This window comes from Ailuropoda melanoleuca, chromosome 19, assembly GCF_002007445.2.
Source record: "Ailuropoda melanoleuca isolate Jingjing chromosome 19, ASM200744v2, whole genome shotgun sequence".
In the NCBI taxonomy this organism is placed as follows: Eukaryota; Metazoa; Chordata; class Mammalia; order Carnivora; family Ursidae; genus Ailuropoda; species Ailuropoda melanoleuca.
The window spans coordinates 27,350,022-27,374,108 of record NC_048236.1 but is presented as its reverse complement, the minus strand read 5'-3'; the positions used below and the strand labels follow the sequence as shown (position 1 = coordinate 27,374,108).

Genomic DNA, 24,087 nt, shown 5'->3' with positions numbered 1-24,087 from the left:
TGTATTTTCCTGTTTATAATAATATTAAGTGATAATATTTTACTCTGGTTTAATAATACATTAAAATCATGTTTTGCTTTACTTCTCTGCAAAGTACATTATGTAAAATTCTTAAAGCAATTTTATACTAAGATGCTTATTATACTACTCACAAAAAGATAAATTAAGATGTTGATTCTTAAATTAACATACTAGATCAAGCATTGCTATATTTAATAATATTAATGTAATAGGTAGATTGTACTGGATGCTTTCAGTGAGTCAGGCACTCCTTCAAAGCTTTTTCACAGGCATTATCATGTTTAACTTCCACAACAATTCTAATTAAGGATGTATTATTAGCCTCATTTTTCAGGTAAAAGCATTAAGGTCCAGAGAGATAAATTACTTGCCTAAGATCATGGAACTAGTAATAATAAAGCCAAAACTCCAACACAGGCCTAATAAAGTTCATTCTCTTACCCATGATACTACAGTATACTTTAGGTATCATAGGGTTAAGTTATAAAAATGGAGTGAATTTCCCACTGGATTAAAAAAATACAGTCATACCCCACTCATGTGGTTGACTGAGTACTGACAACTTTTATCAATCCGGATCATCAAATAACTGAAAAGTACGAGAGCCACTAATTTGCAAAGAAAACTGTCACAAAGTCCATGTCTCTTAATCCACAGACTAAGCACAGTGTTCTTCAAAAAAAAATGGAGATAGAGTAGAAGCAGCAAAAATAAACTTGAGAGAAGAGGGAAGAATGTCAATTATCAAGGAAACAGTCAATGACCATAAGGTATAAAGATAAACAGTTTTATGAAACTCGTGCTTTATTTGTATTTTATTTTTATTTTAAAGCATACAAATATTTATGTACATAATAGAGTTAGATTTCCATCAAAAGGATTATTTTTCTAAAAACACTAGCAGTAAAGGGGCTATGTTTCAATAACCTGAAAATGTTACTTTTCAGTAGAGAACTTCTGGTTCTCAGAAATGTTGGATAACTGAAGTCTTACTGTAAATGCTAGCCTCTTTTGTTTTATTGCTTCCCATAACTTGAATTTAACAAGCTATTCTACTACATTTTAAATTAAGAATTATTAATACTAAGACAATTATATGGTTTCACTCATATATGGAATATAAGAAAAAGCACAGAGGATCATAGGGGAAGGGAAGGAAAACTGAATGGGAGGTCATCAGAGGGGAGAAAAACCATGAGAGACTCTTAACTATAGGAAACAAACTGAGGGTTGCTGGAGGGGAGATGGGTCGGGGGATGGCGTAATAGGGTGATGGGCATTAAGGAAGGTACGTGATGTGAGGTGCACTGGGTGTTATACACAACTGATGGATTTTTAAACACTACATCTGAAACTAATGATGTACTATATGTTGGCTAATTGAATTTAAATTAAAAAATACTTCATTTCAAAGTATCTTATAAAAACATTTTAAAAATGTTATTAATAATATCACTCAATTATAGGTTTTAGCAGTTTAGTATGCAAAATATATGCAATATTTTAATATGCAAAAATATTGCACATAAGCAATATTTAGGCATTTCAAGTCTCAACATAATACTTTAATTCAAAGAATTTTAAGAATGTTTTTGTTCTTATTTATACTGTCCAAAATTTCAAAAATGTTCTTAGCAGCAATACTACTATAATATACTACAGTGTGAAAATAATAATAGCCATTTCATTTAGGCTAAAATACTATTTTAAACTAATCTGCTATCGTATGTCTACTGAGGAATTTCAGAGTATCAAAATAAAAGGAAAAAATATTGCCTAAGAGAATTAGGAACTCATAATTAATGAATATAACTTATAACAAAGTTAAAGACTTTTTATTCAATTACCTGAAAAGTATTATAAGCTTTCTCTTATATTTATATTTACTTTTAAAAAAATTTAGCTTTATAAACATGATTTTATCAAGTTAGGTATTTAGAGCCCATTTCAATCACAAGGGATTTCAGGAGGCTACACTGTTGTTATTATTATAGTATTCTCGTGCTTAAACTTTTTAATATTTAAAATACACATAATGAAAGACATATGCAGAGTTTTCTTGTAAATACAACAATAAGACTTTGTGGAAATGTATAAAAGAAATTAATTTTACGTCTTTGACTTATAATTTTTTATTCATTAAACTTATGATACAAAAGTTTTTAAATTATCTTTTTCTATGCTAAATAGTCAACAATTAGAACCAATTAGTAGTGTTCCATTTCTAAGACACATCATGTAACAATTCCTTGTCAGACTTCAAAGAATAAATTTCTGATCCAAAATTAATAAAACAAATGAGATGTTCTTCAATGTTAAATAAGCAGTTTGAAGTGTTTGTCACACAAAGCACTTATCTTTTACAAAGTTATTAAAAGCTTTAATCAAATTTTAGTGTAATACATACACCCATAAAGCACAGTGAAAGAAAACACATTGAAAATAAATTTAAAAAACTGAATCATGAACTTGAGACGGGCTCTTTTTAACATGGCAGCCATTCTATAAGTAAGAGTCCACGAAGGTGATCATTTACCTGAAGGCCCTGGCTGTGCCTGCTTTTCCTCTCTCAACTCAACTAGTCCTCTCTAGCCATCCCGAGCTGAACTACTCCAGCTAAAACAAACTGTTGAATGAGGAAGGAAACAGAAAACACATGGGAAAGAGAAGGTTTGAAGGTCAACCAAACAGTAAGCAGAAGCAAGAACATTAGGAGAAGCAGGTATGAATTAGATATGTTAAGCAACAAGAAAGAACAGATTCATAAAATTGTAAGAATTTCTGTATGTTCGATTACTACACCCATTTTATGTTATTTTTTATGCAGATACCAACAATGCAGGGTCTGCTCTTGCATTTCACTCATGGGATTTTTGACAGTGATCTATATTATCCTCTGTAAAGTATAAAACAATATATTTTATTTAAATGCAATAAAAACAAATTTCCAAGTAATAAATTTAACATAAATACCTTAAACTTGTTTCCCACACTGATGAAACTAAGTTTTCCTGCTTTTTGTTTAGTATCTTTGTTGTTGTTTGTGGATGATTCAAATAGTTCTCGTATAAATTTATCTCTGGATTCACATATTAAGGATTCAAGAGACATATGTAAAGCATCATTATTTTTTTCCACAAACTGGGTCTGAAAAATAAAAGCACAGGAATGGTTCAGTCCATCCTATGGTAACATCCCTTGATTCAGCTGTATTCAGTAGAATTTTTCAAGATGACGGAACTATTCTGTATCCCCACCGTCCAACACGGTCACCACCAATGCAGACACAGAGCACATGAAGTGTGGCCAGTGTACTGAGGACCTAAATTTTAAACTTTACTAAATTTAAACTGAAATAACCAGATGCGGCTAGAGGTTAACATTCTGCACAGTGCAGCTTCAAATTCAGATGGTTTTCTCTTGGTAAAAGTCACACTCACTGTTTCATAGCACACTGCCCCTGCGAAATGCCTGATAATGAAGCCTTCGTCATCTCTGATGTTCCTATGAACTGCCAACTTAGATTTTCTGGGTATCTGAAAAGAGTACACATACATCAGTTGTTAAATTATCAAAAACAGATTACATCATTTCCTTTAGAAAACAGCTGGGATGTGAAATACTTAAAATTGTAAAGGAAATTTTCACACTTTACACAATTATACTGCCTTTGAAACATCTAGTAAGCTTTAAACTACCAATGAAATCTAGCAAGTATTTGGTTATAATCTCTTAGAAAAGGAAAAAGGACTAAGACAAAAACAAACAAACAAACACTATAAGTATGCAAAACAATGGGCACCTTATAAAGTTAACTACCTATGTCTAAAGTAGCGGTTCTTGACCTTGATTGGCAAATTACCTAGAGAACTTTTAAACCTCCTAAACTCCATACCTTTTACATCAGGTGATTCCTAGGTACAGCCATGGTTGAGAAGCATTGTTCTTTTTTTTTTTTTTTAAAGATTTTATTTATTTATTTGACAGAGAGAGACAGCCAGCGAGGAGAGGGAACACAGGCAGGGGTAGTGGGAGAGGAAGAAGCAGGCTCCTAGCGGAGGAGCCTGATGGGGCTCGATCCCAGAATGCTGGGATCACGCCCTGAGCCAAAGGCAGATGCTTAACGACTGCGCCACCCAGGCGACCCGAGAGAAGCATTGTTCTAAAACACATCTGAAATCAGTACAGACCTTTCCCTCTCTTATAGCTATACATCCTAACGTGTCTACAAAATGAGCCTGAAACTATCTGAAGGACACTGAATCATTTTAAGGTTATATTATCAATTATAGTATCTCATATTTAAAAATTTCCAAAATGCCTTCACATAGAAGTATACATCTGACCCTCAGAATAACCTAAGGATAAGAAAGACAATCTCATTTAAAAATGAAAAAGCTAAGACTTTGAGAGCCTTACCGGGCTTTTCCTAGGTGAGAGAGCTAGCAGACCACAGAGGCTCTTCTCTACGACGTGATACACCAGCATGAGTCAGAGTGAGGGCCCTCAAGTCAAAACTCCCAGCCTGATTCCCAAATCCACCACTTCCTCACTATGCTAGATGACTGGTCACTTAACCTCTCTATGTATGTCTCCTCATCTCTAGCATGGGGATACGAACAGGATCCACCTCACAGATTATGAGGATTAAAATAAATAATTTAAGTAAAACCCTTAGATCAGTGACTAGCACATACTAAGTGCTCAATAGATGATTATTACTATTTTTATTTCCAAAGAAATACAAAAGTAATGGATTATAAAAATTGGAATTCACTGTCTTGCTCTTCTTTTGAGACAAGCAGCCACAGCCCAATCTTGATGTTTTAGCTTGCTGTCCCTGTAGTTTTATGTACTGTATAACTCAGGGTTGTCTGAGACCCTGCGCACAATTCTGTTGACCAGCAATCAGTACTCTTGTTAAAGGTAACCAAGCATCGGGCTGGTCGTAGAAAAGACCAGTGAACAGTGAATAAATAGGACTGGATAGACATCTTCAATCACAGCAAAAGTTCTGTTGAGGATACATCTTGCTTTATTTCTATCCCCACTAAAGAGAAACAGGCTCCCCATTATAAGAACTATTTAAGGGTACAGAAGAACTCCAAGTCAGTGGGACAGGTGGTTGTTAGGTTCAGTCCCTAGAGAAGGTTATCACAATTACGTCAGCTTTTCAAGTAAATGCATTCAACCTAGTTACCTAACACGTTCTTGATTCAGTCAGTGATGTGTGGAAACAAGAATACTGTCTTCATTCACTTCAGCCCCTGGGTCCATCCAAGCCCTGTTACACTAGGTTACAATCTCAAAACAATAAACAGAATGGGAGGCCATTTGCCACCTAAGCAGCTTCTCTTTCCTTCTTTTCCTGCCTTTCTTTCTTCGTTGTCCTCTGTAAGATAAGGCAGCACCTATCTTCCTGAATAAAATTAATCCATATTTCCCTGTGCTAATCAGTTCTCATTGGGCACAAAGACGGAGCTGTCCTTGTATTACCTCAAGTAATGATGTCTGAGTGTAAAGATAAGCAGAGAATTAGGTGAACGAGGTGCACCTCAACAGCCGCAGGGGCCAGCCTCATGCAGAACAGCCCCACTACTCACTGCTGCAAGGATTCAAGCGCAGCTCTAAGCCCCAGTAGCAGTTCAGGGAACTAGATCCTCTAGCCCTTTCAGAAGTGCACTTCTGGGGCACCTGGATGGCTCCATTGGTTGAGAGGCTGACTCTTGGTTTCGGCTTGGGTCATGATCTCAGGGTCATGAGACTGAGCCCCATGTCGGGCTCCATGCTCAGCACAGTCTCCTTGAGATTCTCTCTCCCTCTCCCTCTCGCTCTCCCTCTGCCCCTCCCCCAGCACGTTCTCGCTCTCTCTCTAAAATAAATAAAATCTTTAAATAGGGAAAGAAAAAACAAGTGTACCTCTCATTTATTTCTATAGCTCTGTGTCTGTTTTTCTCTTTAGCTAATTCTGCCACTGCTTCAGTTTCTATGTCCCTCTCTGAGTATATTTTCCATTCAAAACTCCCTAGGAAAGAACAGCAAAACAAATTGGCTACCCATTATCTAATATGGATTGCTTGCACCAGTCAGACTCTAATCCATGAACTTTATTACTGGTCTTACAAACGTGCAGACTAGTGGCTGCTTGTGATTCTAGACGCTAACCCCTGGAAAGTGATCAATGTCACATGGCAGAAAAAAAAGCAACTGGTGGCCACTTTGCTAAAAGGAAGAACATAAAAACAGCAGGTAAACCATTTTGTACATTTTAGATAGATGAAACGTACTTTCCATCCAGCTAAAAGGGCCTTCATTAGATAGATCATAATCCAAAATACACATGTATAAATTAAGTGCCTATTTACAGAAGATGCTGTGCTGGATAAATTATAGTTGCTCTCAGCCCCATATAACTTGTTATTCTAATTATTTAATATGCAATACTAGTACATCTTTCTAAAGGTTTCTCTTCTCACCACAGAGTCTCAGTTTTGGAATGATAAACTCACAGTGAGTCGGAAATGTTCTTTGTGTTTCTGGTGAACTGCAGATGTAAAGTGTTGATCACTTGGCTGGGGAAGACGATTTTCTTCATCTAAAATATCCAATATCCCCACTAATTTTGCTTCGATTAAATCTATTCCAAAAAAATCAAAATATGATAGGTTAAAAACATTTTAAAGATATGTGAACAGTTTACTCATCACAAATTTAAAGGACTAGTCAGAAGCAATATAAAAGATGATTATATATGTATCCGCACAGGTTACAGAAAGCAGATATTTTACTTCGAATCTGACAGTTTATCAGAAAGCAACATCATATACATAACATCACAGTGGAGCTTTCCTCCACTATGGAAAAGTTTGCTTTATGCCCCTTTGCTTTCATAAAAGACCTACATTAAGACCTGTTTTCACTAGCTGAAAGAAATCCAAAGAAAATTTTTGCACTTACAAAATGGTATTTGCTTCTCCGATATACAGCATTTCGGCTTATGAAAGGTTTCACAAAAATGCTCTACTTTCAGATAGCAGGGGAAACTATTTAATACAGGTTTTAGAAAAACAACGCCATACACATATGATTCATGTAATAACCATTCTATTTGTAAGCTTGGATGCGAGAGGCTAAAGAACCAAAAATTCCTCTTCTCCATATGATACCTACATTCAAAAACGACGTAGAACTACAAAAGCTTTTGCATGCAGAGCTTTTAAAACTACTTTTCAATACTGATTCAAATGTTTTCCAGCAAAACTTCAGTTACAGCACATTTTTATGCTCCTTCTGTTCATGTTGTTTGAATTTCCTGCTTGTACAAAATAACTCTAAAATATAAAGTGCTTGAAAACAGTATATAAAAAACGATTAAATGGGACAGGCTCCTAAAGCTATAGGACATATGAAGAGAAATCAAAATTCCAACAGCACTGTTCAGAGAACGATGCTTTTTAGGCAACTGGTGATGCTGAAGGGGGGGCAGCTGAATTATGCTATAAATGAGTATTCTGATAGACATAGAAGGATATGAAAGTGGGCTGAAAGATAAACAGAAGGGGAGGAGTTCCAGCCGAGATACCAAATCACAAAATCAAAGGCACAGTGATCTGAGAAAGGCTGTAATGTGTAAAGGAAATGCTCAGTGAGCCAGCTAGGATGTAAAAATGCTTTGGAAAGCTGTACCAGTGTAAAGCATCATTATTATTATTATTATTATTTTATACATCTTCTCCAAATCTAGCACATGAGTTACTGACTCAATTGTCAAATGGAGTTTTGAAAACAAAGTCTGCCCAACAGTTGATTTTTGTGATGAGCTAGGAAAGAAAAGGAAGATTGAGCACTAGGCGGGGGGCGGGGGGGGGGAGGTGATAGGAACAAGTTTCCTTACTGATAAAAAGAGACAAGAAAAACAGAGACCCTGTTCTCCTGGCTGCAGAGCATTATCTGGATATGACACATGAAACTTGTGAAGCCACCTTGCAACCGGTCAGAGGGCGCTGCCAATGCAGAGAACAGAAACAAGGGAACGGCAGAAGGAAGGGCAGCGCCAAGCACTGAAAAACCTCACTTGGAGCGTGGCTAACATACGGGCTTTCCCAGGGGAGATCATTTATCCCTTTACTACTTACGCAATTTAGTTCCCTTCTTAACCTACTCACACGGTGTCTGTTTAAGAACGAAAATAGTCACCAAAGTAAACAGAAGAAATTTTAGGAAAACTTTCAACATAGCTGAATTTGATGCCTTGGTAGGAAAAAAAACTTCCTGGCAGTACTAGAGTAGTAAAACTTCTCTCAAAAACCACAGTTTCAAGTCCCATAACCAGTCGTATCAATCACGGAGCATGGAAAAATTACTGGTAAAAGCATGTTCTGTATCTTCCCCTATTTCCCAAAAGTGGAATAAAAAAACACATACCTATACAATCCTGATTATCCACATAATGCACTTCATTAACACCTAAGCCTTCTTTTTGATAGAGTTCTTGTTCCTAAAATGAAATAATCATAAGCATAGATATGGAAATACTGTATGATGTGAAATGGCTTGTTTTGTGCCACTTCTGATCATAACAGTTATTGATTAGTCCAGGGTACAAAGGCTCATACCATATTCTTGAAATATGCAGAGCAACTACACACACACGCAGAGATCTGTTCAAACTCAAGGAAAAGCCAGGACTTTGAAATATCTTTAGCAATTTTAAAGTCAAGCTTATTAGAAGAATAGACCAGGAGTCAGCAACCTTTTTCTGTAAAGGGCCAGATAGTAAATATGTTCAGCTGTAGGCCATACTGTCTTTGTCAAAATTACTCAATTAAACCACTGCAGCACAAAAGCAGCCATAGATAACAGTAAATGAAGAAGCATGGCCGTGTTCCAATAAAACTTCATTTGCATAAATAGGCAGCCTGCTGGATTTGTCCCAAAGGCCATAGTCTACCAACCCTTGGAATACACAGAAGAACGTAAGAACTTGCTGTGATAGTTATTAAAAGTTTAAAGAATAGCTAAACAAACTAGCTCCCTTTGACATGGAATTCCTCTCTTCTATATCCTCAGTAGTCCTAAACCATTGTCCAAAGACAGGAGAGACTTTTAATATGTACACACAGGCACTAAAATCAAAGAAACAGCAATTATGGGCTCTAGTAGCTACATGGTGATACATACAAGGAATATAACACTGGAAAAAGTAAGTGTGATCTGGAAGAATAATTTACAAATTAAAGTCGAGTTCCTAGACATAAGTCTGGTACCTTCTTAAAGAAAAAAAAAGATTTTATCAAAAATGGGTGAGCAACAAATGAGCTTAAGTTGACATATTTTAATCCTTTATTCCCAAATGTTTAAATATTTCCTCCCACAAGATATACTAGAAAAGGTTTCTATCATTTTAGAAGTCAGTGTCCATTTAAGACCCAATCTGAATTTGAAATCTGTACATTTATTTTAAAGAACTGTTATAAAAATAAACATATATCAAAATACTGTCTCCTTGGTTTGTTTCTAGATAAAGCTTACTGGGCTGGCGTGGAAGGGAAGACTTAGGGGATGTTAAGTGAGAAGCACACATGTACAACTTAAAATAGTAATGGAAGAATTAACGTGTCTGGATAAACCATTTTCAGACTAATTATCTTAACTGATAAGTATTTGGTTTACCTGTTCTCATTTATGCCAGAATTGGCTTAAACTATAGTATGTAAGTAAAAAGTATAAAAGGAAAAGTGCTGGGACACCCATAAAAACAAAAATAAAATAAAAATATGGAAAAGATTAATGGAATGGGAAAAGGAAAGAATATTTCACATTTCAAGTCCAGATACAGTGGAGAACAGAACTTGGGAAACAGCAGCACTAGCATGAGGAGAATACAGTCGTGGGCCAGCAGCTGGAAGGTGGGTTCAGACGTGCAAGAGTCAGTAAACTGCTCTGGTAATCAGTTTCTTCATTTGTCAAATAAAAGGCTGAACTAGATCATTCGAGCTCCCTGTAACTCTACTATCTACATTCACTGAAACATATCTCAAATAGCTCAAAAAGGAAGGAAAGCCAAAGGTACTGGTAGGAAAATACTGGAGAATTCAAATACAAGGTAAGAATGGTGAGCCTAGTCACAAATCAAGTGATCCAAACCTACCTTTACTTATTCTGTAAGGAGTCATAACTTTCCCAGACTTGGGACGGTGAGTGTTGGCCACGCCCACAGTTATTTACTAGGAGCGGCAGCACAGGCACACCATTCACAGGCAACTGGGCAGTGCACACAGGAGCCTGGCAGAGGGAAGACTGGCCAGAGGCACTCCAGGCCAATGGCCACACTGAATCGCCTGACCTGGTGCCTTTCCACACCAGACACAGACACAGAGAAAGGGTGAGCAGGTAGCAGAGTGGGCAAAAGCAGAGAGAAACAGAGGAAGGGTGGGAGGCGCCAGTGTCAGGGATGAGAGCAGGAAGTTGTCTGGCAGTGGCAGAAGTAGGGGCAACAGACTCAGAAAAACTGGAAATTCCAAGTCTAGCAAAAGTCACCAGTAAGAAGCCACAGATGTCTACTTCTGAGGAGGTGCCCATTAGAATTTTTATTGGGTTCCTAAGCTTCGACTGTACAACTAACACCTCTGGTGTGTCTGAGAAACAGCTAAGCCACTGGGGGCCTGTTCGAGGCATCTCTGACCCCCTGAACCGCTTTACACTATACCCCATCAACCAGGGTAACTGCAGCATGTCTCTGTCCCTTGAAATTAAAGTAGCTTAATGCAGTTCTTAAATTTAAATTGTAATGGCAATTACCTCCTTCAGAATCCTTTCATTAAAAAATTGTTGAAGTTTTTCATTGCAATAGTTGATGCAAAATTGTTCAAAACTGTTGTGTTCAAAGTACTCTGGAAACATAAAACCAGAATCAGAAGTCATCACCAGATCAACTTCATATTATAACCTTATCTTAGGATAAAATTTTATTGTATCAATGTTTAATTTAAAATTAGGTAAAAAAAATACATATAATTGTTTTATACTCCCCAAATGCTCTTACTTCAAGACAAATTTTGTTAGGTATTTAGGTATTGAAAATACCGTGTTTTACTCAAAAAAACGATGTGTATTAAATGAGATAAATATCATACAGTAAGATACAAAATGTAAGCCACTTACAACATAATTTTCTTAAGCACAGGTGTTAACAGCAATCTAAATTAACTAAAGAACAAAAATGGCTTAAATCGAAGTGCTTTAGATCTTTTTCTGTATAATCTATAAAATTATAGTTATTAAAAACATTATGAATACTAACTCATTTCTAAAATGAAGAGACTGTTTTACATTATCTCTAAGATCCCTGCAGCTCTAAAATGTTACGATTCTGTGTATGTGCCTGTTACACTAAAACTAGTGCAGACCAGGAAACAAATGTCTGGAGATTTTGAAATCTTAAGTCATGATGAGTGTTTTTCTACCTTTGAACAAAAGGTAATAATTAAAAGTTTCAAAATATATATCACATCAAAACCAAAACTCTGCCTCTCCCAAAAAGTAAACACTCATACCTTCCCTTGGTAAAAGCAAACCAACGGAAAACACCACTCCTACACAGCCAGAAGAACACCCACACTGATGAAGCCCGACATAAAAACAGTCGGATTTGCTTTGAGATTTTTACAAAACAGTCATTCAAAACAAAATGGCACTCAGATGTTAGTTACTCATTTCATTTCTTATTGCGCGGCCCTTNAAAAGGGGTCCCCTACTCCTCCGCCATCTTAACCTCCCCCCCCCGTGGTTGTTCTTAAATATTTATCTTGAATACGAATTAACATATAATATCTTGAATACATATATTATGTACTTTATGCACTATATGATGTTCTATATCTTTATATAAATATTTTTTCATTTGGTGGAAATTCACTTGAAATAGCTACCTACTGACAACACTAATGATGGATTTCTACACATAGCAGTGAGTTTGGCTTATATGGTAGGTCGACTTGTACCCAGCACTACACTATAGTCAGTGGTTTTAATGACTTAATCCTCTTTATTAGTAGCACTCAAGACTTTACCTCTATTCAGTTGCATTCATTTAGGAGTACAGAGACATCTCCTAACAGTAATGGTTTCAATCAACATGTTCGTTTTTTCTTTTTTTTTTTNATTTTTCTTTTTTTTTTTTTTTTTTTTTTTTTGAGAGGTGGGAGGGGCAGAGGGAGAGATCCGAGAGAGAGAGTGAATCTTAAGCAGGCTTGACACCTAGTGCAGAGTACAGTGAGGGGCTCGATCTCATGACCCTGAGATCATACCTGAGCCAAAATCAATAGTAGGACACTTAAGCAACTGAGCCACCCAGGTACCCCTCAATCAACATGTTTTAATTTTAGCATTAGTATGACCAAAATCTGAGTTTTTCCCTTTTTAAGCACCAGCTTCCTATTTAAATCATATTATGAAATGAAATGAAAGAATGGACATATAACCGAAAATACATCAAGTGGTATTACAAGGGCCAAAGGGTTTTTTTTTTAAATATATGTGAAAAATGGAATAAAAAATACCAAATACAGTTTCACAATCAACTACACTTACCGAAACCAGCAATATCTAGGACTCCAATAAAATAAGACGACGTTTCAAAAGGAAAGCACTGATTTACTCTGTTTACCACGTGATCAAAAAGGTGGCTATAGACAGTCTTTGCCAAGGCATCACGGGCATTGTTTGCTTGCTCCACTTTCAAGGGTACCCTATAAGAGAAGACTATACCAATGAGAATTCTTTACAGTAATAACTGTGAAAATAATGCCAGATACNTGAGAATTCTTTACATAATAACTGTGAAAATAATGCCAGATATCAAGACCAAAGTGTACCTACACACATTCACTGTGAAGAACAAAATAAACAGCTACAAAAGGTCATTTGTGAATAGGCACAGATAAATGGGGCTCAGAAGCATACTAAAAGAACTAAAGAAATTATCTACACATAGATAAAAAATGTTTAATTGAGTAAAAGAAGTTTAGGCTCAAAAAAATGGTTTAATCTTAATTTACGCTTTACTGTACATGCTGAATATATAAAAAAAATTATTTAGAGGAATAATCTTCCTTTTGACTTTCAAAGACTTTCTTTAAATGCAAAAGAAACTGTTTAATTCAGGGTAACTTTAAAGTATGGTACCTTGTTTAACACTGTTAGAAAGAAATGTTTACATCTTAAAATCCGGACTGTCCACTTCCACTATTTAATGTAAGTAGCTACATAACAGTTCTAGATTTTGCAGATACAGACACACATAGCCCTTTTCCTAAAGAAAATTATAGTCTGATGAAAAAACTGCCATAAAAGTGAATTTTCAAATACCGTGCTAAATGCTATCATAAGGATAAGTATGAGGCACCATGGGAGCACCAAAAAAAAATGCCAAATTGGAAGTAATCTTCAAAGTCCTTCAACTCTGACTGATACTTCAATCCCTTCTAAACTGGTTTTCGAACTTATACTTCCTGCAACAGAACACCCCTTCCTAAAGCAAATCTTTTGTGAGCACTCCATACATGTAACACATAAAAGAACTACTTTAGAACAAAGGGGAAATGAAGGAAATGCTACCTGAAGATCACACACTTGTGCTTTTACTGGACTTCTCTTGGGCCCCAGAAATATCTCCAAGGAAAAGCAACTGTATGGTGCTACTACACANTTGAGCACTCCATACATAAAAGAACTACTTTAGAACAAAGGGGAAATGAAGGAAATGCTACCTGAAGAGCACACACTTATGCTTTTACTGGACTTCTCTTGGGCCCCAGAAATATCTCCAAGGAAAAGCAACTGTATGGTGCTACTACACATTCTCCTTGCTAAGGTTTAATTTATAATAATTTGGAATAAGTTTAGAAAAGAAATCAGGCTAAACATACCTTGCTAATATTTTCCAAAACATAATAAGAGCTACCAAATTTTCTGAGTGGTTAAAGGTATGTTTTTAAATCCCTCTTGGTTTAATTTGTTGAAAATCTTCCTGAAATATGTCACTAGAGCTCACCGACTACCTTATTTAGCAAGGGATAGAGGACCTGACCTTCCCCCCCACAAATGAAGACCGTCAGTGCTTCAGGATGATGGCTGAATATCAATTTTAGTTTATAGTATCAAAATCAGAAATGCCTAAAACAACAGGGTATTGAGCCAAAAGTGTACAGAGACCCAAATAAAACCTACAAGTTCTTGGTTACAGATCTGAGAAATCTTGGCTAGGGTCTTATTTTTTTGTCATTTGCATATCCCTCTAAATGAAGAACCCGAGAGGTATGGGGAAATTCCATTTGCTGAGTGTTTTACTAAAGTGAGTTTTACTTAATAAATTTTAGAACATGCCATTTGTAAGGAAAATCACTTTTAAAGTAAAATGATCTGCATGCTTCTGAAACTAAATGGTGATGGTCGTACAACCCTGTAAATATAAAAAAAATATTAAACTGTACACTTTAGAAGAGTGAATTATATCTCAAAGAAAGTCTTGAAAAACTGAAAAAAAATTGTTGCCTAAAACAAATACTGATTAACAGAATCAACCCATATTTTGGTAGTTGTACAGAAGTAAACCTCTCTTACTCTATAAACTACGAATCAATGCCATGCAGTGTATCTGTAAGGAACGACTGACTGTAAGAGCTTCAGAACTCAGCATTTATTCATACAGTAGATTACTGCAGTGAGATGCACAGGATTCTTACCTGTCAAGCACATGTTTTATTATAATGAAAAGAATGAATCGTATATAAAGTTCAACTTTAAATCTCAAAGAAAGATTTTTCCTTGACAAACCACAAGGAAGGATTTTTACAGAGCAATGAGCTTAGGAACTTACTTTATAACTGTTCCTTTGGTGCCCCCTGCTGTTGTTAGCATGACTCTTGTAGTCAAACTTACTCGAAGATCATCTTGATCCAAACCTAGTAATTCAGCACAATGTTCCAATGCCTGAGTAGATTTATTCTTCAGATTACAACCACCTAATGAAAATACATTTAAATTTGAAGTTAACAGACATTATATAAACCAGATTTTCAAGATCCATTTCTTAGAAGTATACTTCACTTATACCAATCTATGGAATAGACAAGGCTTATTTGTGACTTTTAATTTCACCTCACTTTTTCACCACCCTCACTCGAGGCAGTCCGTGATATAATCCTTCAGCCCATCAATATTAACCTGCCACCATTTCATTTTTTATGACCCAGCAAGCAAAATATACTGATAGATTATAATCCTTGTAAATCTCTAGGGAAATATAGTGCCTTATCATTAAAATTTGTATGACTCCTGAAAACCTTAAGGAAAAATTTTAATAGCAAATGTTGGCATTTCAGTAGGTCAATGTGGATGTCTGTCAACATATGAGGTTTTGTGTATGCGTGTGGTGTGTCCGTGTGTACCCACACATGCATATGTATGTACTCATGTTGCTTGGGAAAGAGGAAGAGGGTGAGGAGATAACGCTATTCCCTGTACATCATATCCATAGATTTCTAGTTATGGAGGACGTTTTAAGAAGTATTCTACAGAAAGAAACTATACTGCAATGCTTTAGCCTCTGGGCTGATATGGCTATAAGACTCACTAGCTGTGTGACCCTGAACAAGTCACTTATTCTTTCTGCGCTCAGTTTCTTCAACCATTTAAAGGATAATAACTGTACTTACCTAATAAGGCTGTTATAGATTAATGAGGTTACATATGTGAAGCTCTTGAAATAGTACCTGGTTCACAGTAAGCACTATATAAAGGTTAACTATTATTATCTTTATTATTACTACTAATATTTTAAAAGTAAAACTTTTACTAGTATTTTTAAGTTTTAATGTTTATAAATAATTCATTTCAAGACTAATTTCAAAACTACAAAGAATGTGCGGAAAGTTTACCAAAAAAATAAGTTTATCATGACAAATTGGTAAACTATTTAATAGACTGGTCTCAGGAAAAATAGACCATGAGATTCCGTAAGAATAAGGGGTTGTGGGCACCTGGGTGGCTCAGTTGGTTAAGTGTCTGCCTTCAGCTCAGGTCATGATCCCAGGGTTCTGGAATCAAACCACGCATCAGGATTTCATCTGATGAGCAGGGAACCTGCTTCTCCCTCTGCCCCTCCCCACTGCTTGTGCGCTCGCACATATGCACTCTTTCTCTCTCTCTCTAATAAATGAATAAAATCTTTAAAAAAAAAAAGAATAAGGGGTTTCAGGATAACTCATTGGGGAAAAAACACCTTCTTCAGCAAATGGCACTAAGACTGGATATCTGCATGCAAAAGAATGAAATTGGACCCCTGCTTCACACCACAAATAAAAATTAACTAAAAAAGAATCGAAGACCTAAATTATGAGCTAAAACTATTAAACTCTTGGAAGAATACACAGACAAATCCTCATGATCTTGGACCAGGTAATGGTTTCTTAGATATGGCACCAAGAGCACAAGCAACAACAGAAAAATCAGACAAATTAGATTTCATCAAAATAAAAAACTTTTGTGTTTCAAAGAACAAAATTTAAAGGACAAGCTGCAAATTGAGAGAAGATATTTGCAAATTATATATCTGATAAGGAACCCATATCTAGAATATAGTTTTTAAAAAACTCTTACAACTTGACGATAAAAAGATAACCCAATTAATGGACCAAAAGATATGAATAGACATTTCTCCAAAAAAGAGATACAAATGGTCAATAAAGACATGAAAAAATGTTTGATCTCATGGACCTTCAGAAAAATGCAAATAAAAACCACAATGAGGATGTGGCGAAACAGGAACCCTCATACATTGTTGATGAGAATGTGAAATGAATACAGCTACTCTGAAAAAGCTGTGGATATTTTTGTAATTATTATCAGAAAATTTATTCTACTATAAACGTTAAGAAAACTCCTACTTATATTGAAAAGTTTTTGCATGATAGCATATGCAAAAATGCCTATTGGAACTTCCTAGGTTTTTAAAATTCTGCATAACAAAAGTAAATGGTATTTTAACAACAGGGATTAGGGAAGGAATGAGAGGTGAATGCTGAAGTGATGAAAATGTTCTAAAAACTAACTACAGTGATGACTGCACAAATCTGAGTATATTAAAAACCACTGAATTGTATATTTTTAATGGGTGAATTGAACAGTCTATGAACTATATTTCAATAAAGGTGTTACCAAAGAAAAAAAAACAAGGGGACAAGAATACTTAGAAGACATATTTAACCTTTTAATTCTATGAAAATAAGTTTACTACTGATTTCTAGTTTCTATACACATACACACACAATTATCTAAATTATATAGCTGTCAATAAACTGACCATCAATAATTCATTAACGTATTTAAACTTTTCTTTTTTACTATTTTGCAAAGTTTCTTACACACTTTCAGGAATTACAGAAGGCTAACATAAGAAAACATTTATTTTTGAAAGTTTTAAAAAGGTAAAACACTGTAAAATAATGAAAGGTTTTCATGTCACTCCCCTTCCAAAAAAGAACTTCTCTGTACATTCTTTAAATCTGTTGTTAAAATAGCACTTACTTTTGTTATGCAGAATTTTTAAAACATAGGAAGTCCCAATTGCATTTTTTGCATATGCTACCATGCAAAAACTTTTCAATATAAGTAGGAGTCTTCTAAACATTTATAGAATAAATTTTCTGATAAAATAATTACAAAAATATTGGGGTGCCTGGGTGGTACAGTGGTTAAGCGTCTGCCTTCGGCTCAGGGCGTGATCCTGGCGTTGTGGGATCGAGCCCCACATCAGGCTCTTCCACTATGAGCCTGCTTCTTCCTCTCCCACTCCCCCTGCTTGTGTTCCCTCTCTCGCTGGCTGTCTCTATCTTTGTCAAATAAATAAATAAAATCTTTAAAAAATAATAATAATAATTACAAAAATATCCACAGCTCTTTCAAATTGTGAGGACATGCCAAAATTGAGCTCTGGGGAGGGGGGCGGCGGGGGACAATTCTAACTAGAAAGAAACCATTTGAATCTACAGTAAGGGTCACAGAAAAGATGAAGATTAATAAAATCTGAGCTATTAAAATAAAAATAACATAGTTTATTGTATTTTTTTAAAAGATTTTATTTATTTGGGAGAGAGAGGAAAAGAACGAGCAATGGGGAAAGGGGGAGAGAGAGAGAAGCAGACTCCCTGCAGGGAGCCTGACATGGGGCTCAATCCCGGGACCTAGAAATCATGACTTGAGTTTAAGGCAGATGTTTAACTGACTGAGCCACCTAGGCGCCCCAAAATTACCTAGTTTATTAATTTTCTTTGATTTGTTGCCTCTTTCCAATCTTCTCTGCTTTCTGCTCATATTCCTCTCAACAGAAGGAATTTTGAGAAGATAAAAGATAATGTAAATATGTGCAATTTGCCTTTTGACTGTTTAAGTGCTTTTCAACTCACTGGATCACATCACATTTACAGTCCTCTGTATGCACCTGCGTGCTCTACCACAGGGTACTGAGATGAGGTGTGAAACTGCCAACTATCACTTCTAACAACTTTCCAAAGTGGGCCTTAATCTAAGCTTTTTTTGTGTTACTTAGAATACCTACAGACTCCCTTCGTATAATGATACTGCACAGCAATTGTTACTTAGAATACCTACAGACTCCCTTCGTATAATGATACTGCACAGCAATTGAGTATAATGATACTGCACAGTGTATTCTAACATTCATCACATTTTCAAAATAAGAATTTTTAAATCCCTCAAAAAAACTAAAATTTTAATGCACACTAAGAATATACCTGATTTTGCTTTTTTTACATTTTAAATTAGAATTAACCTGTATTTTTATTTTACTTTTTCGTTAAAAACACTTACAGTGACTACTATGTGCTGGACATAAATACTGACAACTATTAATATTTAACTCATCAATTCCCCGATACAACATGAGGCAGGGGTTGTTATTAACCCCAGTTTCTAGGTGGGGAAACTGAGACCAGAGAGGTGAAGTTTCTGGCCCAAGGCCACACAAGCAGGTAATACGTCCGTGATGAACACTCGTGCGCACCCCGCTGTGCTGCATCTGATGTTCCCACCTCCCAGCATCACAGGATATTCAGTCTGGAGGGTCATTAAGACTATGTCCGTCTGCTCATTCACAGACCAGGACTCTCGGTGAGGTTCAGTGGCCGGGGGCAATTTGGGCCAATTATCACAAGTACCTGAGCTAGTCGGACATGGGGAGAACCCCACTCTCACATCTCCAACTTCATCAGTAAATGTATTATTTCTGCATAGGTTCCACTTCCATAAAATATACATAATATCCCCTACCTCATTATCTTTATGAAGTTTAGATTATGATTATGGTTTTTATGATGAAACACAGTGTATGAAGGGCCTTGCACATAGCAGATACATTTTTTAAATGTTCTTTTTTCCTTCCTCTTCCTCCTTCCTTATATGCACACATACTATTGCTAGGTACTATACTTTAAAAGTACTTCTAATGGACTGTTTCTTCATTATTTTACAAATGAAAAAAGCAAGGGTCGAGAGCTTCTGGGATCTGACACTAAAGCCCATGTTATTGACTACTATATTAAATGGTGCTTTTGATTTTTTAACTGTTATTATAAATTATTTTAATAATGTAATTATTCAGGAGTCAACAATCTTCTTAAGTGTCAGATTTTAGGCTTTGCTGGCCACATGGCTTCTGTCACAACTACTAAACTCTGCCACTATAGCACGAAAGCTGGCACAAACAAGACATAAATGAATGGGTGTGGTTTTGTTCCAAAAACACGTTATTTACAGAAACAGGCAGCTGGTCAAATCTGGCCATGGGCCATAGTTTTCCAACCCCTGTAATTCATGGATCAAACTTAAGATTATACAAAAAGTCTTACTGTTTATGCAGAGACTGAAACACTAAAATTGAAAAATTACTATCATGCAGGCATTAAATGCTCTTTTCAATATGTATAAAGTATAACCTATTTTCTTTTACAAATAATAAAGTATACGGGCTTGTACATATTCAATTGCCCTAATTAACTGATCCAAGTTTATATTAATGAACCAGAAAAATGTCAAAATACCTTAATAGATGGTAGAGAATATTCTGTGCACATACTGCAAAAGTATAATTATCAGTTGAAAATTTTAACTAAATATGACCCTGAAAGTCACACTTATTCTTCATAAAATGAGTTTATTCCCCATAAGTATCACTGATTTGTTCAAAACAGAGTTCATAATGACTAATTATGCAGCATCCTTCATTTCTAAGATTTACCATGTAACACAATATATTCTAGAAATTTCAGGGTATTAAAAACCTGCACACAAACAGATTGAATTTACGTATGACAAAGAAATGACAGAACTTCTAATTTTATTCCTCTTTAAAACAAAACAACCACAAACAAAAAAACCTGAAGTGTTGCCGGCTTCCTCAAAATCAATATTTCCAAGGTGCAGAACACCAGCTACTACCCGGAACAGATCGAGCTTTTCTTCATCATCCAAACCGATCTTTTTCATGGCTGTGCACATTCTAATAAAATCTCCATGGTCATCTAACAGAGGATCTTTCAAGGAACCTGCCTTAAGATACTACAAAACAAGAAGACATCAATTAATCGTTCTTCATCATTATTTAAGTACATTAAAACCACTACACAAAGTCTATTAATGCACTACATGACATGCAAAAATATGTCAATGGGAAAACTTTACTATTCTAACAAGTCAAAAACTAAATGAGCAAAGTGTACACAGAATCTCTCTGTATTACTTCTTTCAACTACCTGTGACTCTATAATTATCTCCATAAAAATCAGTCGAAAATGGAATGAGATGTTTTCCAATCAAATTACAATTTTAATTCTAATGCATTATAATGCTAAGGTATGTCGATAAAAATCTAAACTGAGTGAAAAAGAAGGGATATCAGCGGTTGAAAGGAATCAGCATGAATTCACAGGTCAAAAAGAACTAAGGTGAAAAATTATAATAAAAATTAAAATCTAACATTTAGCATTATACTCCTTTAGGTTAACTGCCATCAACTGCACCGATATTCAGCAATAATAAACAGTGGACAGACTAATAACAATTTTTATGGCCAGAGAATCATTTTCAGATCTTCCTGTATAAGCATATATATGAGGTAAGCACTGTGCTTACTTAGAATTTATGCAATGACTCATATTTCAGAAAAAATAAAGAGAAAATTTGTTTTCTCTCCTAAAAGAATTTACATCTAAAATATTCATAGAACCTATGAGAAAACTCAGAAAAAGGAATAAGAAAGTCAGGCCTGCAGAAACCTTAGAAGTAGAAAAATAAAAGTTACTGGACACAGAAAGATTGAACTAGGAATTTTCCAGAACTTGACAATGAATAGGTAAAATTAAACATTAGGTAACACAGCACTGGAATTAACTGCCCATTAAAGACACCTCTAGGAGATTTTTTTTTTCCCTCCCAGTTGCCAATTGCTTCCCAGCTAAAGTTGTTATTATCTTCCACAAAATTCTTTAAAATGCTTAATTATGCTTGAGTGAAATTTCTGGAAAATGTCTAGAGAAAGAAATTTAATTTTATTCTTAAAAGAAGCAAAGGAAATGATCACATGCAGCCAAAATTAACAGAAAACACAGATCATGCAGAATTTTTAGTCTTCCAACTGAATGGTTACTTCATTTAAAAACTTTCTAATCAAATGTTAAGAATATATTGCTATTATGGTAGACTAAAAATACTGCATTCTCCTAAAAATTGCACACAGCTTAGACACTCAAATGGAATTAGGCAAAGGATTCTAATTAGTCAAAATGATCACCTCATCCTCCTGATAAAGACATAAAAAGTAATTTAAACATATTAATCCATTATTCACTTATGTTTTTATACATACACTCAACAATATGAATACAATACTTCACAAAGTATGCTGACTCTAGCAAAGAGTACATTTTCTTCTTAGCAGAATATAAAGAGTACATGTTACTCTTTGTGGAGAGTAAAAATCCAGTTTTCTTCCCTCTTTACTCAGTTTTTTCCATGTCAAAGATCAAATTTAGATATATATCTTTTCCTTGAGGACAGCTGCACTATCCCACTAGGTAATGTTTCCATTTTTTTAGTGGAAAGAATAAAATTTCTGTATCTTGATGATACCTCATAAAAATAAAGGTTATCATGACAAAGGAAGATAGCATAACAAATATTTTTTTAAAGATTTTATTTATTTATTCGGCAGAGATAGAGACAGCCAGCGAGAGAGGGAACCCAGGCAGGGAGAGTGGGAGAGGAAGAAGCAGGCTCACAGCAGAGGAGCCTGATGTGGGGCTCGATCCCATAACGCCGGGATCACGCCCTGAGCGGAAGGCAGACGCTTAACCGCTGTGCCACCCAGGCGCCCCAGCATAACAAATATTAAAGTGACTTCTTAAAGTTCCAACCATGAATATCATATAAACTAAAGTTTACGATTTATAATTCGGACATTTATGTCTAAAATGATAAACGCTGGGACACCTGGGTAGCTCAGCTGGTTGAGTATCTGACTCTCGATTTCAGCTCAGCTCATGATCTCAGGGTTCTGAGATCGAGCCCACAGCAGGCTGCGCACTCAGTGTGGAGTTGGCTTGAGATTTTCTCTCTCTCCCTCTCCCTTTCCCTCTACCCCTCCGTCCACTCTGTGCTCTCTTTCTTTCTCTCTCAAATAAATAAAATCTTTAAAAAAGAAATAAAAGTTAAATGATAAATGTCAACTTAAATAAAAATTAACTACTCATCTGCTTAGAATTCAAAATAATGGGAATTTTTATTTGTTTTCTGTTCTTTTCTAGGAACCTATTAGAGATATAATTCATCTCACTCATTTAGAAAGGAGTCAAAAGCATCTGATTCACATTTAAAACTGAGTATAATAAAAACTGTACAATTAAACACTTAATATAAAACTTTAAATAAAATAAAGACAAAATGAACTAGTCCCTATAATTAATCCTGATCAGTATTTCATAATTTAACCTTTAGAACTTAATACCACTTATTACTTGAACATTACATATTAAAATTTATAAGAGTTATAGATTTTTAGATTAAGGGTTTAATGTTCTAAAAATAATAATAGTATAATTATATCTAATTACCCTTAGAAATATAATAATTTAGTAAAACCTATATATAAAACTTTCCATAGTATAATACAGAAATATAATGTTTTAAAGAGAAAACAACAATACATAAGCATTAGTTCACAAGAATGCTTACCCTGTTTAATGTCTACTTCAAAGCACTTCAGCCTTAAAGTAGAAAATAAATTTTGGACATATTTTATACTTAATCCCAAGTGGGCAATGTGAAAGTAAGTTAAAAAATGTCAGCAAAGGATAATTCTTAGGTAATTGTAATACCCTCATGTGGGGGGGGTGGGGAACAGGAGAAGAGCAGTGCGTGGAGGCCTAACCAATAAGAACCAAAACTTGTAGCTACTGCAGATACCAAGAGAGGCAAAAGGTACTATACTGTGAGAGAGATTTGGATAAGCATTTTATTTTTAAAGTATAAGCCTAAAAGAAAGAAATATTATTTGGGCTCCAAAATAAAAAAATGTATCTTTCAGTATGATTTTTTTGTATTAAAGATTGTAATTTAAAAAAATAGTCTACTATACCTCGGGACTTTTTCGGTTCTGTAAAATCTGTTTGTCAGTTTCTTTGTTAGCAAAGTATCTAGTGCAGCCTCGATTTAAATACTAGGAAAAAGAAATATAAACATAATAAATATGATCCACATGAAAATAACACAGAAGAAAACATAATTTATCAAAAGTGGTAACCAAAAAGAATTTTTAAATATAACCTGAATATCATTTAATTTCTCAATTACAACTGATAACTTCTATATATTATAAACATTTTACTCCTAATAATCAAAGGATGTTGAAAATCCTGATTTCTGAAAACAGATTAAATTAAATGATTAACATAAAAATCAATACCATAAAGCATTCCTATTTTTAAAGGGCAGCAA

The 24,087-nt window shown here is 35.1% G+C and overlaps 1 protein-coding gene across 3 annotated transcripts in view; it reads right to left on the bottom strand.

Moving 5' to 3' along the window:
- Positions 1-24,087, bottom strand: part of MYO6 (myosin VI) — a 156,052-nt gene that overhangs the window by 34,533 nt on the left and 97,432 nt on the right. For all 3 annotated transcript variants that reach the window (XM_019804526.2, XM_034647939.1, XM_034647941.1), the window contains 9 exons: positions 23,729-23,809; positions 20,475-20,655; positions 14,900-15,044; positions 12,613-12,770; positions 10,822-10,913; positions 8,446-8,518; positions 6,531-6,658; positions 3,462-3,557; positions 2,995-3,168 (listed from right to left, as the gene is read on the bottom strand). In XM_019804526.2, the coding sequence (XP_019660085.1) occupies positions 2,995-3,168; positions 3,462-3,557; positions 6,531-6,658; positions 8,446-8,518; positions 10,822-10,913; positions 12,613-12,770; positions 14,900-15,044; positions 20,475-20,655; positions 23,729-23,809 (1,128 nt within the window). The remainder of the gene's footprint in view (positions 1-2,994; positions 3,169-3,461; positions 3,558-6,530; positions 6,659-8,445; positions 8,519-10,821; positions 10,914-12,612; positions 12,771-14,899; positions 15,045-20,474; positions 20,656-23,728; positions 23,810-24,087) is intronic.